The 17,585-nt window shown below is 39.8% G+C and overlaps 1 protein-coding gene across 3 annotated transcripts in view; it reads right to left on the bottom strand.

The window, feature by feature from the left end:
• LOC120804216 (gamma-secretase activating protein) overlaps positions 1–17,585 on the bottom strand; it is a 33,769-nt gene that overhangs the window by 14,643 nt on the left and 1,541 nt on the right. Inside the window, exons 1-24 of one of the 3 annotated variants that reach the window (XR_005709424.1) lie at positions 15,821–16,278; positions 14,879–14,949; positions 13,881–13,937; positions 13,688–13,757; positions 13,344–13,391; positions 13,122–13,210; positions 12,648–12,717; positions 12,425–12,474; positions 11,967–12,077; positions 11,737–11,793; positions 11,573–11,619; positions 11,271–11,356; positions 10,401–10,478; positions 10,177–10,263; positions 9,854–9,946; positions 9,420–9,588; positions 8,845–8,935; positions 7,363–7,432; positions 6,601–6,680; positions 6,348–6,428; positions 5,778–5,885; positions 5,509–5,564; positions 3,467–3,498; positions 1,647–1,708 (exon numbers count right to left, since the gene is read on the bottom strand). Coding sequence is in view for 2 of the 3 variants with exons in the window: in XM_040153513.1 (XP_040009447.1) it covers positions 1,647–1,708; positions 3,467–3,498; positions 5,509–5,564; positions 5,778–5,885; positions 6,348–6,428; positions 6,601–6,680; positions 7,363–7,432; positions 8,845–8,935; positions 9,420–9,588; positions 9,854–9,946; positions 10,177–10,263; positions 10,401–10,478; positions 11,271–11,356; positions 11,573–11,619; positions 11,737–11,793; positions 11,967–12,077; positions 12,425–12,474; positions 12,648–12,717; positions 13,122–13,210; positions 13,344–13,391; positions 13,688–13,757; positions 13,881–13,937; positions 14,879–14,949; positions 15,821–15,908 (1,851 nt within the window). In the remaining variant the exon portion in view is untranslated. Of the gene's footprint in view, positions 1–1,646; positions 1,709–3,466; positions 3,499–5,508; positions 5,565–5,777; positions 5,886–6,347; positions 6,429–6,600; positions 6,681–7,362; positions 7,433–8,844; positions 8,936–9,419; positions 9,589–9,853; positions 9,947–10,176; positions 10,264–10,400; positions 10,479–11,270; positions 11,357–11,572; positions 11,620–11,736; positions 11,794–11,966; positions 12,078–12,424; positions 12,475–12,647; positions 12,718–13,121; positions 13,211–13,343; positions 13,392–13,687; positions 13,758–13,880; positions 13,938–14,878; positions 14,950–15,820; positions 16,279–17,585 lie in introns of those variants that run through there. The other 2 variants (XM_040153513.1, XM_040153522.1) reach the window with 2 other exon arrangements.

Genomic DNA, 17,585 nt, shown 5'->3' with positions numbered 1-17,585 from the left:
CTATGGAGGGAAATAGTTGGCTGTCAGCATTTCACAATGGGTCTTTAGTGTTCTGTATATCAGCCCATTTTAAAGGAAGAATATTCAGTTGCATTTTACAATCAAGTATTTTACTCTGCACCCACTTTTTACTCTGCCTCATCCACTTCTTCTATAGTTGGTGACATTGGGGAGAAAATACACACACGGTGCACAATTATTCAAACTGAAAAGAGGTTATTAAAGTAGGCAAGGTATCTCAAAAGATACTGCTAAACAATCCAGGTTGTGGCTGATATGTTTTATTATTCTCACTCTGCTCCTGCTCTTTGAGTTTGAGCGTCAGAATGTTAACTACCCTCTTTTTGGAAAGCTGAAGGACTTTCTGCTTTTTCAATAACTGCATATTTTGTCATGACTGACTCAATGAGTAGTCCTTCAACTGAATGATTCATTTGACTGACAGCATTTTACAAATGATGCCTTTCAAGGCTTTCAAGAGGATGCAAGTTCTAACTAAACTCCTTCTAAAACCTTTTGAGTGGATTTTTACTTTAAGACCGAGGAGAACCGTGAAGCTACATTACGGGCAGTACGCGGACACCCAAACAGTCCAGCAGATAACCCCTCGTACCAGCAAATTGTTCTTACACTTCTTTTTTTTTTAGAGATTAAACAAAAGAGATGTAACATGTTAATATGTGGCCTTTAGAGGGACTGGTAGGCAGACTTTCTTACCTCTGGACAGACCTAGGCTAGCTGTTTCCCGTTGTTTCCAGCCTTTATGCTAATATAAGCTAACCAGCTGTTTGCTCCAGCTATGCACTGCATTTACCATACAGACTTTCCACCAGTTTTATGGGTTTGTCTGCAGGGATTTGCTCCCAAACAGCCACAGGAGCATTAGTGAGGTTTAGGAACTGATTTTGGGTGGTAATTCTGCATTCACGCCACATCAGAGTTACCATAATCACCGGTTTCCGAGTTGTAAACAGCTTTCACGTCAGCATTCAAGTCATAATTACAACTCTGAAATGTTTTGATTTTACTAAAAGCTACGATACATCCAGCTTTGCTGCTTAATAGTATGGAAATGCCTGAAAACCAAACAATTAATCTGTTCCTCAAGGTAATTAAACCCCCAGCTTTAACAAATTTAGTGCTACATTTTCAATTCAAAGTATTTTTATTCCTCATACAGCCAACTCTTTAATGATACAACTGTCTTGAGTTGTTCCATGAATGTTTGGAGAATCTTTCGCATCTCTATTATCCAACCTATATCATGTCAAACCGACATAAGCCCTTGCTTTGTTTCATTTCAGTCTCAAAGGTGTTGGATGGAGGTTGAGGTCAAGGCCCAGTAGAGGCCAGTCAAGCTCTTCAGCACCAAACATGGAAAACCACTTCTTTGTGGGTCCCGCTTTCTGCATAAGTTCACTGTCATGTTAAAAACGAAAAGGGTCTTCCCCAAAATTTTTGCCACAAAGTCAGAAGCACAATGTTGTCTTAAATGTCACTTTATGCCGTAGCATTAAGATTTCCAAAAAGAACCTAAGGGGGCCAACTGCAGACCGTCAAAAAACATTCTTCTGACCATAAAGTGTTTGCGTGTGTGTGTAAATGTATTGTAGCCGTTGTCTTGTTTCAGCTTCACTCTCTCTCACCAGGCCTATGAGCACCCTCTGTTGATGGTCCTCCTCCTGGAAAAGTGGCACCAGCTTCTTATCTAGAAGACACACAGATACAGAGAGTCTGCACATGAGAGAGATGAATTGAAGAAAACCCCTTGATGCTGCATCTTTGCTAGGCAGAAGACTGAACGTAGCCTAAGGTGTGTCAGTGCAGTAACATCATTAAACAGGTCCTCAGAAAAAATCCAAGAAACCAAAAACTCTGACTTGTTTATGCCTTTAATAAAGAAAAAAAAAAAAAAACAAGAAAAAGAGGACTGGATCTCAGACATTAATACATTCTTTTGGGAGTGTGTTTTCAATTGAAAAATACATCCAAAAGCTTGGGGGTTTTGATGCTGCGATCCTGCTGTGTGTGTGAGAGAGTGTGTATGCATGCTGCAGTTGTTTTATGTCAGTCACACAAAAGTTGACCACGCTCCAGCTTGGTTACGTTAGATGAATTATTACACACTCGCATACACAAACACACTACATCTTTTGATCACTTTTTCACATATGCAAGAGGCTGGCTTTTTTGATGTTACAGTGTAATATGTAATAGATATAAATAGCGCTCGCAGAGCACAGCTAACTGACAGGCTGTGCTGACAGATTCGCTATATGCCTGTGAGCAGTTCAAAGTTATCAACGGTTCTAAATTTACATATTTTTGACATTTAGCTGATGGTCTTGTTCAAAACGAGCAGGTTCAGTGTCTTTGACTTCTCATCGTCAGGACACACAGCTCACAGACTCACGAGCTCTTCACATCCAAGGTGGTCTCACAAACCAGCCGTAGTGCTGAATTAGTAATCAATTATCAGGATATTAACAACTATTTTGATAATTGATTTGCTTCTTTTCTCTTTTTGGCATTACTTAAATGGAATCTGCACTGATGGTCACACAAAAGCAGGCTTTTCTCTGTTTTCTGATACTTTACACAGACATAGAGACGGACACCTATGTAATAAAAAATTATTGTAAAAAAAAAAATAATAAATCAAATAAAAAAATAAAAATCATCTTACGCTGCCGCCCAAAACCAATCTCCACCGTTGATGGAGGATGATGGAGGAATCAGCTTTGTTAATGCAAAAACAGTGGATTTAAAATGACCATTGTGTCTGTTTTTCTCCAACATAGGAGCAAAACAGACATGTGATACAAACACCATATCACACATAGCTATTATAAAGGCAGCTTCTTACACAAGTGCTATCATCTGTGGGTAAAGGCTGGTGCAAGAAAAGTGACCAAAATGCAGTGAGCGTGTGTTTTGTAAGTCAATCTGAGGGAGGCTGCGGGTGTATGAGTCATCCATGTGCAGTAACTGAGGTAAGGGAAGGTCCCGTGTTGTGTGGTTGACACAAAACAGCTGCACCAGAGTCATGAGAAAGAATTATAAAAAGAGGGAGTGACATGGGTAGGAAGTACCGAATTCCCAGCTGTTATATAATCGTAGCATTCTTCACCTCTCCTCTTTTTTTATTGTCCTTTTCCTTTCTTTTCCGCACCCCCCCCCCTCTCTCTCTTGCTTCCTCCCTCCCCTTCTCCTTCCAAGATAAATTAGCATGGCGGTTTGGTTCAGCTGAATTCTCCGGCCGACATGAAGAATGCAACCTCGAAAGAACACAAAAACACCCAAACCCAAAGACTTTTGCACGCAGTTTTTTGAGTTCCATTCTAAGCCAAGGGTTGTGTAATTAATGGCCTTCACACACCTTGTGTTTGTGTGTGTGCCTGTGTTGCATCTATGGATTTATTTTCGTCTGTGTATGTTCATGTTCAGTGTGCTTATGCCGCCTTACCAAGACACCAGGTATCCACCATTGATAGAACTCTGCAAAATAAGAAGAAAAGCTTTGAGTGAAAACAATTCCTCAAGCCAGCATTATAAGACTCTTACTTTTTATGCTGTAAGAAGAGGCAGTATAATGCTACACAACTGCAGTCGGCAGCAAAAACATATCAAAAGTGTAAAAGCAAAAACTTTGTAAGCAGGTGCTACAGTTTGGCCTGGGGGGGGGGGAAGCTAATTATGAACCAAAAGGCTGCTGGTTTGATCCCGGCACAAACAGGACAGAGATGTTTTCAGTTCACAGCAGTTTTACATCAGTTGTGCATACAGGTACAAACCTACCATCAAGTTACTTGACTTGATGAAAAAAAAAAAAAAAAACTGTTGAGGGGCTATAGTTATTGCCTCATTTTTATGGTATTTTAATTCAATATTTTAAGGATATTTTATATTCAAGGATTGACCAGGTAAGTAGCTACCAAAGGGCTCGTGCAGGTTGTTCATTCAAATAAAAGGAGCGCACAGTGGGTTCTGTGTTATTTTTAAGTTTCTGTTCAAAGAGAGGATGAAAAAAAAAAAGTGTAAGCGGTAGACAGTCCATTTCAAAGAAAGGAAATACGCACCAGGTGTAAGAGCTCAAGTAACTAAGCTGTCGCATTTAAGCATAAGGAGAACAGACGTTTTTCTTTGTAGTCATTGTTTTCTAGAATGGCTTGCATCGACTTTGGTTATAGAAACTGAACTAGCACCATTCACCAGTCCTGTTCCACACTTATATTCATGCTGACTTGCGAAGAGTCTGTAAAGGAATATTTATCAAGGCTTCCAACAGGAAGTTAGTATTTTTGGAGAACTAATGTGTCTTTTTAAAATACAGACCCAAAATTACTTTTACACTTTCTTGACATCTTTATTGAAGTAGATTATGTTTTATTCTTCAACTAATTGATTATACTTAAGAACCTATCTAGCAGCTAAATCATTTAAACACATTTTTTGGGTGCGGATCCAATCCAGCATAGTTAAAGGGTAACATTGGCAATGCTCTACATTTTTCTTATTCTGTCTTATCAAACATCCCACAAAACACCAAAACTAACAATGAACTGATCCAACTAACAAGTATTGTCTGTGTAATCAAGGCCTGATCAAACTTTTTCCTCTGTGCCACAGAGCCTCATTTTTGGTCCAAAAACTTTTGAAAATACATCAGAAAACTGTACCACTGCACTGGGTGACATGTTCTTTCATTATGATGAATGTGGTTCTGTAGCATATTTTGACTCAGTCCCACATGCACCGTCCTGCTGCTGTAAATACTCACTGGAGCACCGAATGTGTATTAATCCACAACTGAAAATAGTCCCCAACAAAAGCTCTATTTCCTCCCGTATGAGTGAAGTTTGCTAAAAACTACAGTGCCCAGCTGTTTTAGGAAACAATTTAGCCTTTTTAAAAATTAAACAACATACTTGTGAGCAATTTTAAATATTTAAATCTTTAGTAGGAACCACTGGGCTTAGAGCCAAGTGCCACAGAAGCTGGAGAAGTCGTAAAGTGGTGACATTCAGAGTAAAGCATTTGTTTTGGTGTTTTCATGGGATTATTGACAATAAGAAAAATATAGAATAAGACCATCTATGTCTTTTAAAGATGGTTAAAACACAATGTACTTCACTGTCACTTTTAACTACTCCTGTTTTAGGAATCAGTGTAATTTGCAAGGATGAACTTGAGTAGCAGTTCTGCAGCAACTGTCAGTTTAAAAGTGTTCAAATTTTGTTTGTTGCCAGACCTTTATTTTTCTCTCCATCAGGGCAAACAGCTTTTATTTGTAAAAACTAGAGCACCATGCTATTTATCTCAACCTCTATAAAGACTGAAATAGTGGTGTTGCAGTCCTTTCAATGCTCATTAGAGCAAACTCTGTAATTTTTCCAAACAGTGGAATGCAGTGCAGAGGAGCAGCCGTGCCTTTCTTCCCTCCAGTTTCAGGACTGTGTGTGTCCGTAGTACTTTGCTTAACATAGCTCCAGTGGGAGGCAGACCTACTTCTTCGTGTTTTCCTCCAGGTGATTCATGTGGCTTGATGGTCTCCTCTCAGACCTCTGAAAGAAGCAACATCATCATGGGAGGGCTGAAAATATGCTCCAACTGTTTAACAAAACTCACAGGTATGCCAACAAGAACACACATGCAAACACATTTTTCTCGTCTTTCACATCAAATAGCATGTTCAAACAATTACCAATGGAACACACACACACACACACACACACACACACACACACACACAGACACACAAACAAACATACACTCACCAGTTTATCCCAGTCGGCCTGTATGTGTGAGGTTCTGTATCTGGGGTTGGGAACAGTATCCAGATATTTTGTCCTCTCTGTGTTCCACTGTAACTCTGTCCAGAAACCCTGGAGACACACACGCACACACACACACACACACAGATTTAAACAACAACACCGAAGTGACAAAGCAACAACGTTGTCGCAAAACAACTGAGAATAATTGCATCTGAATTGCACATGCAGACCCAGTATATTTAAAATCACACTGTTTTACATCTAAATGCCTTTTTAATGTCCAAATGTAGTCGGCGACAGTAATTTCCCCACACTGTATCACAAATGCACCTAGAACATGTTTAATATATTATGCAACACACGCATTATCTCAATTTAATCACCAGACTAAAGTTTTATTAACTGCTTCTTGGAATAGAGCAGGAAAGAGAATAGTAAGAAGACTCTGTGCTGTGATGATAAATACAACAGTTATTAGTACATACTGTTGAATTATAACTGTATCAGTTAAGATAACTGATACTTTTAGTGTAGTAAATGTATTTTAAAAACTAAAGAAAAGGTTGTTACCTTCCCTTTTAACACAGGCTCAATATGCTGCTCAGTGGTACACAACACACCAGGGATCGCCAACAGACACACTGGTACCCCCTAGAACACAGAAAGACAGACTATGTTGTATGTGTACGTGTGTGTGTTCTACTAAAGAGAAGGAAACTGTAAGTGTGTCCTCTTTGCATTCGTATCTATACATATAAAGATTGCGCGTTGATTTTCTGTGCCTCTAAGCACGTGCAAATGCATTTATAAGTGTGTCTGGTACCTTCTTGTCGAATACAGAAGAGTAAGGCAGGACTTTATCCAGGCTGAGAGACTTCTCATAGCTTATTCTGTACAAAGAGGCTGTGTGTGTGTGAGAGAAAAAGACAGACTGTCAGAGAGAGTACAAATGAGGCACTTGCGCCCTTGTCCCACCATTATCACTATGATATATTACTGAGCACAGGTTACAAATGTATCATTAATTCTGTCAACATTATTGTCTTCATATACTGTACAGTAAAGCCTGAAATAATATGACCTCTGTATCTAAGAGCAAGTTTGAGGAGTTATTGCAGCACCAATTAAATGTTAATTTATGCAACAAGGTGCTCTAACATCTAATGTGATCATCTAATCTCTGGGTGCTGACTGTTTTCAAAAATATGAAATTAATACCATGTACCGTTCTTGAGTTATTTTCTTTACCAGAATGCCAGACGGACACACAGATGTGTTGCTGTCTGTTTGCTGGGACTTAACCATATTTGCACTGTTCTGTGTAAGTCGCCACGTTCTCAAAATAACCAAATCTATTTTCTAACTCCTCAGACCAGTGTGGGATACCTGGCACAAGTCCACAAGAAGAAATTTAAGAGCCAAACAGAGTTGGTGAAAGAATGCAGCTTTGTGTAGACAAGATGCAAGCAGTCTAGCAACCACAAAGAGAAGGAGACATAAAAGGCATGAGAGGAGCTGGACTCTGAAAAGGAAGAAGAGGTGATACTCAGAAGATTTGTGTCTCCATGCTCCACCTGCCACTGACCTAGAATGAACTCCTGGATCTGATCAAAGGTTTCGAAGGCGGTCACGTTGTCACACAACCATTCAATAATCTAGGGGCATGATAGAAACACACAGGAGACAGGTGTCACAGAGGTGAGAGCTCGGCATTAGGCTACAGCTATACTGCACAGTCATTAGTACATTTAAATATAACATGGAGGATTTACTCTACAAAATTACTATGACTTCAGTTTATCTTCCACCCCTCAAAGGAAAAGTTTAACATCTTGGGAAGTATTTGCTTTTTTTGCTGAGAGTTAGATGAGAAGATTGATATGATCACATTGCTGTAGACTGATATCTTGTTTGGTAATACTATTAGCAGTTCTAGTCCCTGATAAGAATTTTTTGGATGATCAGGCTTTGATGGTGTACTGTTTAGATTACAGAAATATGAAAAATTCATGATGTCCTCAAAGATAGGCCCTGCAGATCTTACAGCCACAGTGCATTAGGGTGAAAACTAATTTTCTGCTGCCTATGTCTCTGCTGTTTGAAGAAAAATGTCTTTGGCACGAGTCAGTTTGAGTCCAGCAACATTAAACATAACAATTACCATTACATGGAAAGGAACAAAGTTACAACCTGTTGAGAACAAAGACAAAAAAGCAAGAAATCACTTTTATTAAAGCCTCTACCTTTTGTGCTGCTGGCCCCATTAACAGAGTCCACAAAGAATACAAAAGTTATGTGTGGTGTCCAGTTTCCCATTGCTATGTCCACTAATGAAGCTGGTGACTCAGTTAACCTCCCAAGAAATAATTTATTACCATCTCTCAGAGCAGATGGAACAACTTAATTCAGGTCTACTATTAACAGAGTCTGAGCTGTAGTCAGTACTGTGCCCCAACAAAATATCTGTCCCTTTCTTTCTGTCTTTGTTTGACTCTTTTTGATCTCTATCCACTTGTCTTCTCTCCGCTCCTGTTTTATTTCCTCTTCTTGTCTTTCTTTCCCTCTCTGTCTTCTTCCCGCCATCCGCTCTCTTCCAACTCAAGGTTGACATCTACTGAATTTACACAGCAGTGCAGAAAAGCTGCAATCTCTACCGTCATCTATTCATTTGTTCTCAACTGTACATCAGTTTTCCTGATGTGCCTGACAGCGACATGAATGTATACATTCTAAAATAAACAGCTGCATTGTTTTTCAGATTTCCCACTTTTTTGCTAATTTACTCTGCCATCTTTTCTGTGTTCAGTCTCTCTCATCTTCAAGGAGATCTTACAGATCTTCGTGACTTTGTTCAAATCCTGATAACAGCTGAGGCTTCTACAGAGTTTATGTTGTTCAAAGTAATAATATTGTGTTGTATAAAAATGCAAAATAAAAATTGTGTATACTCTGTGGGCCCAGATGATGAGATTTTGAAATTTGACACAAGAACTTTGCTGTTTCATTAAATTTGCTTTAAATGTCAATATTTTTGTCCTCCAGACTCCTTTCCTCACTCCATCTGTACCTTCAGCTCCAGATTTGGGTCATTTCCCATGTAAACTAGCAGGCAGTGGAGGGCGGCCAGGTGCTGAGGGTCAGCCTTACTGCTGGGACACCTTGGACGGAGGTGACATACAACATATTTACCATTATACAACATAGGCATATGCAAACACAGAGACACGGAGGCAGATGCACCGGCACACAGCCAACAGTCAGGTACTGTAGGGTGATGTATGTACTTTTTCAAAAAGAGTGGATTTAAGCTTAAAAATGAATGAAGAAATCAATGAATGAATCTAATAAAAAATGTCCAAGAAAAAAAAAAAAAAACGCTGCATCTTTATTGAGCGAAACGGTTCAATCCAGAGCGCGTGCTGGCAAAGATTCAAGTTATAGCTAAACTTATTTTCAGAGAGGCTTTGCTGGTGTACGCAAACAAAAATAAGCTTTCAAAAAGATAATTTTCCACCTGTCTGCTTCCTACCATTATTCTGTGCTCTCAAGTGCTTCCTTTATGTATATAAGTACCACCTAAATAATAACCCCAAATATATGTAGGTTCTTCAGTTTCACCAAAAGGTTATGAATCATGCTCACCTAGAAGATGTGTCTGATCGCAGTATCTGCAGCAAGTAGGCAGGGCTAAGATCAGCTGTGTGGATCGTCCCACTGTCCAGGTCCAGCAGACTACCACAAGACTCTTCCTCTGCATGCAACACCGTGATGTTAGCTGACTGGCACTGCAGGCCCAGTTCCACATCATGACCTTAAGGTCGTTGAGACAGACAGACAAACAGAGAATAAGACATGGAATTAAAATTGGATTAATATGAGATTAATAGGAGGGCCACCTTCTTTCTCTAAGAACAAATGCCAATGAAAGCTCTACGTTTGTACAGGTTCCATGTTTAAAAAAAACTGTATGAAGAAAAAAAACACGAGCATGTACTGTTGCTGAGAAAAGAGGTGCAGAAACTGTTACACGCCCGTCGCTCGTCTTAGTCATGATTGGTACAAAAACCTCGACCTACCAGAGAGGAAAAGGGAGTGACAGAGCATCTCCTGCTGCCTGGTGTTGATACAGTGGAGGAAATAATCCTGCAGATATACCAGGATGTAGTAACCTACATACAGAAATAACACAGCCTCACTTTCAGGGTCTATGTTGTGTTACTATGCTGTATGCACACCAGACAGTTATTAGCCTGCATGAGGATATACACACTTATATGTGTCTGTCTTTACAGTACAGTAGGAAAAGCATGTTAGGCAGTCAAACTTACAAATTCACACACATGGCTGAATTGATACGGATTATAAATTGACTGTATTATATTTCTGTGTGTAAACTGACCCATGGGGATGAAGAGTGGATGGAGCTGTGTGGGTTTCTGCTGCGACTGGTCGCTGCCCAGAGATACTCTGAACGTCTTGCTGCAGTCTGCAGAAAGTGGGAAATTTGTCGCCGGGTGCTCAAGATAAAAACATAAATGTAACATAGTAAAGGAGAAATTGAAAAGAGAAAGAAATTAGGTATTGTAGATTTTTGGACTAGGAAACAGTAGGTAGCATACACACCTTTGTGAACTAAAAGCACAGTGTATATCAGCTCCTGTTTGTCTTTAAGAGGTTGGCTGTAGCAAACACACATACTGCCTAAAAACAAACCACAGGACGGAGCTGTTACGGATCACAGAGTAGGTGCCATTATTACAAGATCACGAACTTCCATGACAATATTCATTATAATCAATGCAAAATTAAATGGGTTATGCTATATTTTGATTGAGAATCTATCCACATTTTAATACCTAAGGTTAAACTTTTTAAAGGTCCATCAATCAATGCGAGGAGAGGAATTATGGAGCTTTTGTTTTTGATTCAGAAATTGCCAATTCAATCGAGATTTTAATCAATGAATTAAACTCACTCTACAGACTGGCTTGCCCCTTGTTTGAGGTTTAAACTGGTGATATTATAGACTAAGAGGTTAATCCAATTTTAATTTTAAAAACATATACGTTAGGTCTGTGGTAAAAAGTTAATGTGATGGTCACTGATCAGCACTTTTTTAATGAAACTCTTCAAAAAAAACCTCTTCCTTTAATAATCATTTTGTCATCACTGAGATTGTATATTACAAAATGAGCCTTGATTTTCTGACTTCTGCCGGTGGATCTTTAATTAGGTGTTGCATTGTGTTGTATTGTATAATTCTGTTGCATGATTGTGCAATATAGATTGTAATTGAGTTTACAAGTATAGTTTTAGAGACTGACTTTCTTGTTTTCACAAATAGGAATAAAAAAACACACATAAGACATATTAGTTATAATAATTCATGTAATTAAAAAAACACTTTGTTCATGTCTGAGTGAAACAACGTATGTGTGAAAGCACATTATTCAGGCAAGGATTTTTGTGTGTGGATGTGTGTGAATGTGTTACCTATTCTGTTTGTGAACACTTCCATCCTAACAAGCTCCAGTTCTGGTCTCTCCATGTGATAGTGGTCGTAGCCCAGGTTTACAAACCTGTTGGCCACACGCACATACACAAAAATCCCAGTTTGTGAATTTCCGTTAGAGTCAAACTAACCATTTTCACAGCACAGGAAGTGTACAGGAATTCATTTTTGTCTCTTTAAATACAAGTACAGTTCAATAACATTAAGAGGACTGCAGAATATGGAATGAGGTGCCAGCTCTGAAAACATATTTCTTATACTGGAGTAGAAGCTGTTGCCTTACTTGACCGTGCGGAAAGGATTAGCAGGCAGCTCTAATGGGAGCTCCATCTGTTGGACAGCAACATAAAGCAAGAGAACGGTATGTTACTGTGTGTTACTGTGATGATGGCAGCACGTACAAAAGTCTGGTCATTTATTAAATCATTAGACATAGAGTTGACTTACCACAGTTTCACAGTTATGGTTGGGGTAAAACTGAAGACATCGCAGCAGGAACTTGTCCTGTGAAAGACACGTAATTGTTTGATTAACATGTAAGGTTGAAGATCATGTACATTTTGCAGCTTGTGCTCGTGTGCATGCATTGTGCAGTGTTTTAACCGATTTGCAGCCGTTTTTGCATGGATGAATGTACTGTAAGTATGGTTGTTTAAGTCAGTGTGCCTCTGTGTTACCTTGTGTGTGAGATAGTAGAGTCGTTGTGTGTGCCCGTCCCACTGGACCCAACTTAAATCCTCCACTATTCTCTCTGCAGTTTTGGCCAAACGCTCAGGATTCGCCATCACCTGGTTCGTACAAACATATTCATATTTAGCTTTGTAGACACACTGAATTCTTAATGAAAAGCTCCCCAGGAGGATAAGATACACACTATAGCTTGTAACCTGAGAATGAGGTCGAAACAATGTATTCCTTTGAACTGGGTTATGTAAATACATTCCAACTGTTTTCCTTACTAACTGCGAGATATTTGGACTCCTGGAAAGAATTTATACCTCTAAAAATGCATGAACCTACCAGCCGGAAAAATTTGCCATGTGATTTATAGCTAAGCTGAGGCATCTATCCACAGACACTTCCTTCAAATAGAGAAAGAGCAGGCAATGTGGTGAATGTGAAGTAAAAAACGTACCACTCGATAGCCCTCCTGTTTGGTCAGCAGAATATGGTACAGATCCACATCTGAAACACACAGAAGGATTATTATGTCTAACCACAACTACCATATGTCCAATGTGATGTTTTGCCTGAGAACTGAGAGATTAGTTCTCTCTTTTTTTGTCTTATTGCGCGGCAGCTTGACAAATATAGCCTGGATAGACAAGACAGACAGGCATAAGGACACACAAACTCACATCCGTCCTCTGTCAGCAGGAGCAGGTGGCTCTCCAGAACTGACCTCCTGTCAGTTTCTTGGTGGAGGAACTAGGCAAAGCCACAGAGAAACACAGGTCAGAGTCTGAATGAGTGGTTTATAACACTTATTTTTGTCCACCATGTGACAAATAATAGTGAGGAATCAAGGGTTATAGACACAGTAGCTTAATAACATAGGTATTTCTAATATTGTGTATTTCTAATATATCTCTGTTGCTGAAATGACATAACTTACACAGAGAAATAAAAAAAAGATTACGTGAATAAGAAAGTGTGATAGAATAGTGACTACAGGCCAGTGCACTTTCAGCAAGCTTATAAAATAAATAGACTATGGCACTTCTACACTGTAAGCTCCAATGCTCCATTACTGCAACGTCAGCTCGTGGCTGCAGCTAAACCTGCATGAAAGTAGCCACACACAGATAAGATAACACACACACACACTCTACCTGCACTCTGACTCTGCAGTCAACTGCCTTGAGGACTTTAGTGTTGTTGATGGGATGGATCTCAATCAGGAGAGTTAGACACTTGGATACTGCAAAGATCAGACACAATTATTGACCAAGATTGAAAATGCTGTACGTGGATTTTAAGATACATCAAGAGGCTGAAAAGGTTAATGTCATAGCCTGGAAATGAAATTGAGAGAAAGTGATCTTGGGTGTTACTTGGTCTGAGGCGCTCTTCTCCTCTGGTATTTCGTGCCAAGCTGACAGCTGAGAGGGAAAAAGCAAAGTCGAGGTGTGATGTGACTTAATTTACGCTTATTTTCCACAGAGACGACACTGGTTCCATTAGATTAGTTTTTCTTAACAATGACTTGGCACCACTACAGTCAATAATCTGCACCCAAACTGCGTGTCTGGTCTTATTCTTGTGGGTAATGTTTTATGAATACTCCTGAACCTCTCTCTAGACACTGACACCTAAACTTGATTTCGGGCCAAGAACACAGTGTTGTTAACAATTACTATTGCTGGTACTTCATTATCTGTACATTACAGAGGCTCACCCAACAATGTCTCCTCCATGTTCAGGGAACAGCTGCTGACACACACCTGCTTGTCAAACGAGTACAGGAGCTGTTGTGAAGAACACAAACACAGCTGCATGGGGAAGGGCGCGCAGAGATACAGCTGCATACACAGAAGCAACATCTGCAGCACTGAGGTGAAATTGACATGGGAAACAGACACACACAATACCTTGTTCTGTTTGGTGGTTGAGTTGTATTTCCCAATCCTGGTGGTCCCTGTTGCTCCCTATCAGAATAGAACAGACTAGAATGAAATCCTCTAGTTAGGTCATGTGTCAATAACTTAATCAAACTACAGAGATGGATATTCATAACCCATGCCGACCAATAGACCGACTTTTCCACTGGTGTCTTCCACCACACTGACATTTGTGGAACGTCATGCTTGACCCTTTCCTTACTTTGGCTGACCTTGCTGATAATCCTGACTAGACCTGCCTTACTTCAAACCAATGATTCGCCCCATTTTTGGCTGAGAAGACTTAAAATAAAAACCCAAGGCACAGCCAGGCATGCATAAAATTGTAAACCCTGCACTTAAAGAGAGATTATTTTCTCTTCACAGGCTTCACACTGTCTTTAACCTCCTAAACCCACAGACCCTTTGGCCGGTCAGTCATTAAAAATTTATGTTGTGCGGAGAAGCACGGTTCAACACACAGAACTTTCGAATTTTTAAATTCTTGTGAGGATCCCGAGGTTTCTGAAAATACCAAATATGTCAAGCAGAACTGCAGAGTAATCTATATGAAAGAATAGAGAATTTTTCAATTGATGGTGTCCTTTTGAAGAGGAACGGTGAGGACATTAAAAAATGGCATCCGGGATTTGAATATTTCACCTACTAGAGCATCAACGAAGGACGGTAAACAAGCAGACACAGGGTGATCGTTAAGCAGAGAGAGCATAGCGCACATATAACATATAAGAAATGTGGGAGCTTTAGGTTTCTAATAGAGTGTCACATTCACAGCATTTTAAGCAGAGTATATCCAAGTTCAAAGGACATTATTATGGTGAAATGGCAAACATGATGATTATTATGTGCATTAGAAGTCATATAAACAGTAAAATGAAGTGACGGATAGGATTAGGACAATCACACTCACTTAATGAGTGCATCCAGTTTAAGGAACACACTGTATGCCGTGCCTTCACTAGACTTACCTTCCAGGAGTAAAGGATGCCCCCATCGCTCTCAATGTTCAGGATACGAGTGTCCACCGTGCCAGAGTATTCTGCAGACACGGCATTACACACACATTACACATTATTATGAGCCCATACACTTCTAAAAGACATTGTGCCCTGACAAACAAGTTTTTAGTATCCCTGCCACTGCTCACGCTGAAAGATACAAGCTGTGCCGAATGAGTGTATAGTGTGTTTCCACTGTATAATAAGATGCTGTTACATGCAAAAAGTGCCCAGATGTGTAGGTGGATAAGTTGGCAAGAATAGGCTGCCTAATGCTATAGGACATAATGAGATGTCTGTTGCACATTTGCCTGCATAAAAACCGTTGCCATGCATATCAGGATGTACAGTATGTCTGTGTACCCAGCGTGGAGTCTTGCTTCTCAGTCTCTTGATACTGAAAATGTATATGCTGTATGTCATGAAGTAGTCTGGATACCTTTTAATTGTATTATATTTTCTCAGGTACTGAGATAATGAACCCCAGACATTTTAGGGACTTCATTCAATAAACTGTTATTATATTATTCTTTAATTTTCTTAATCTTCAGGAGGTTTATGAAGGTATGCAAACTGCTTTAAAGTGAATGTCTGACTAATGCTTTTTTTTATACGGTTTTTAGAGAAATGTGAAGGATCGACAGCGCCATCTAGTGTTCAACGCGTAAACACCTCTAAATAATTTAAAAGTTCAGACTGTTCTACTGTTGATGCTAAAGCTAGAGGACACTGCTAGCTACATTTTAACCGGAACATTTACTTTCCAATAACTATTATGCGCCTTAGAACTCAAATGTAAACACTAATGTATAGTACGGGTAAATGAATTGACTCTCAATTCTGTAAGAAAAGTGGAAAGGACTTGGCGTACGTTAAGAGAAGGAAACTGTCACTGGCACCTGAACTCCTCACCTTTAACCCTGCAGACAGACGCCTCCTTCCTGAGGATATCGGACACGACATCACTGTGTAAGTCAAACTTTTGCCTTAACTTAAGCATGTGTACGAGTCAGTGTGCCCCTTGGGTTTCAGCACGAAATCCCTTTATTTGAAAAATACTCCGCAATGCGTCCCGCTGAGAAGAGGCAGCACCTTGCAGCTGGTGTCTGCTCGGGGCTCGGCATCATGTGACCGAAAGTCTCGACGTGTCTACTTTGGCCGCGCGTCGAAGTGAAAGCGGCCGAGCGCCTGGGTACATTTCCAAATGAACTATCCACTTCTTCCTCTTGACTTCAGAAGCTAGTTTTGTTGACATGCGGAAATGTAACGCTCCCCCTCGCAAAGTTAGCTCCTCCCTCCACAGGGATTAAACAGCCGGAAAAACCGCTGCCATAGGCCGGGGAAAGCGTCAGTCCGGCGGCTTGGAATCTCTCACCGCTCCGCTGAATGATTTCACCATCCAGGCTCAAGTGGGGCAATTCAAACCTTTAACCTGTACCAGTCGGTCGGCAAAGCACTGTTCCTAAATCTATTGAACTAGAAGGCAAATTCCTATTTTTTTAAAACTATAAACTCTTTATATACAGTCTGTGGTTTAAACCCATGATGTATGAAAAGTGCGTGGCAGGGCAAGTACATGGTTTGTACGTATTTTTATTCACCTTGTCAAAATTAGGAAAAAACGAATAACAGAGAACCAAGCAACCCTTCCTTGAGGAGCCCTCCTCGGTCCATAAGAAATGAATCTACTACTGTGCCTATATTTAGGGAAATCAGAGAAGGGAGTCGAAGAAAAGACAGCCAAGTATTGGGACAAAGCCCAGAGTCTCCAGAAATCAGATTCAAGCTGTACACACATTAAATACCCACAACGTGCCAGAATATTAGGCAAAAAGCATGTTGGACAAGCAGAAGCCACCCATATCAGTTGGCACTAGCCTTAGCTCTCCTCCTAGACTCTGTTAACCTTTTTTGATGTGCTATAACACATACCCTGTTGTCTGCTGATTTTTATTCATGATACAGGGTGCTTGTGGATTCATTCTTGGATATTAATTTCAACAGATTTATTTGCAAAAACGTCAGATCGGAATAATTTTTGTGGCACTAAATGTGATCCGGTTGAATGCTATTACTCCGTCAGTTTCCTCCCGGAGAGAGCTCATCAAAGACATTAAACACTTGTATTCCATCCAAGACAAAGCTAGCAATGAATGCCTCTTCCTCTCTACTTATTTTTAGTGCAGTAATGAAACTATTTTTATTTTAAAATATTTCTAAAGTATATAAACTACGTTATTTAGAAATATTTCTTTATAATAACACAAGCCTATAATATAGGCTAATTCAGAAAACTTAGCAGAACCCAACCCCTGCTTTCACTAAAATCTTTTGTGAAATGGGCCACTAACTTTGATGTATCGGCGTCTACAGAACAATGTTGTTCTGTTACCTCTTCACAGTTTAAGCAAATAATAATTATAGATGAAAAAAGTTATTAATAAAGACTCTGACAATGGTTAATAAACTATTTATTAGTGGTTTAATAACACAGGAGGTTGGGAATTTTGTCCATGTGTTTCACGTAATTTGTTGGGTCAAAAGATTCTGATGCCTTAAAGTCTCTACACACTTTTGGCACACACACACACACACACACACACACACACACACACACACACACACACACACACACACACACACACACACACACACACGGGGTTTTTCACCTATTTTG

Source organism: Xiphias gladius, chromosome 2 (assembly GCF_016859285.1).
Source record: "Xiphias gladius isolate SHS-SW01 ecotype Sanya breed wild chromosome 2, ASM1685928v1, whole genome shotgun sequence".
NCBI lineage: Eukaryota > Metazoa > Chordata > Actinopteri > Istiophoriformes > Xiphiidae > Xiphias > Xiphias gladius.
This window is presented reverse-complemented; position numbering and strand designations above follow the sequence as displayed.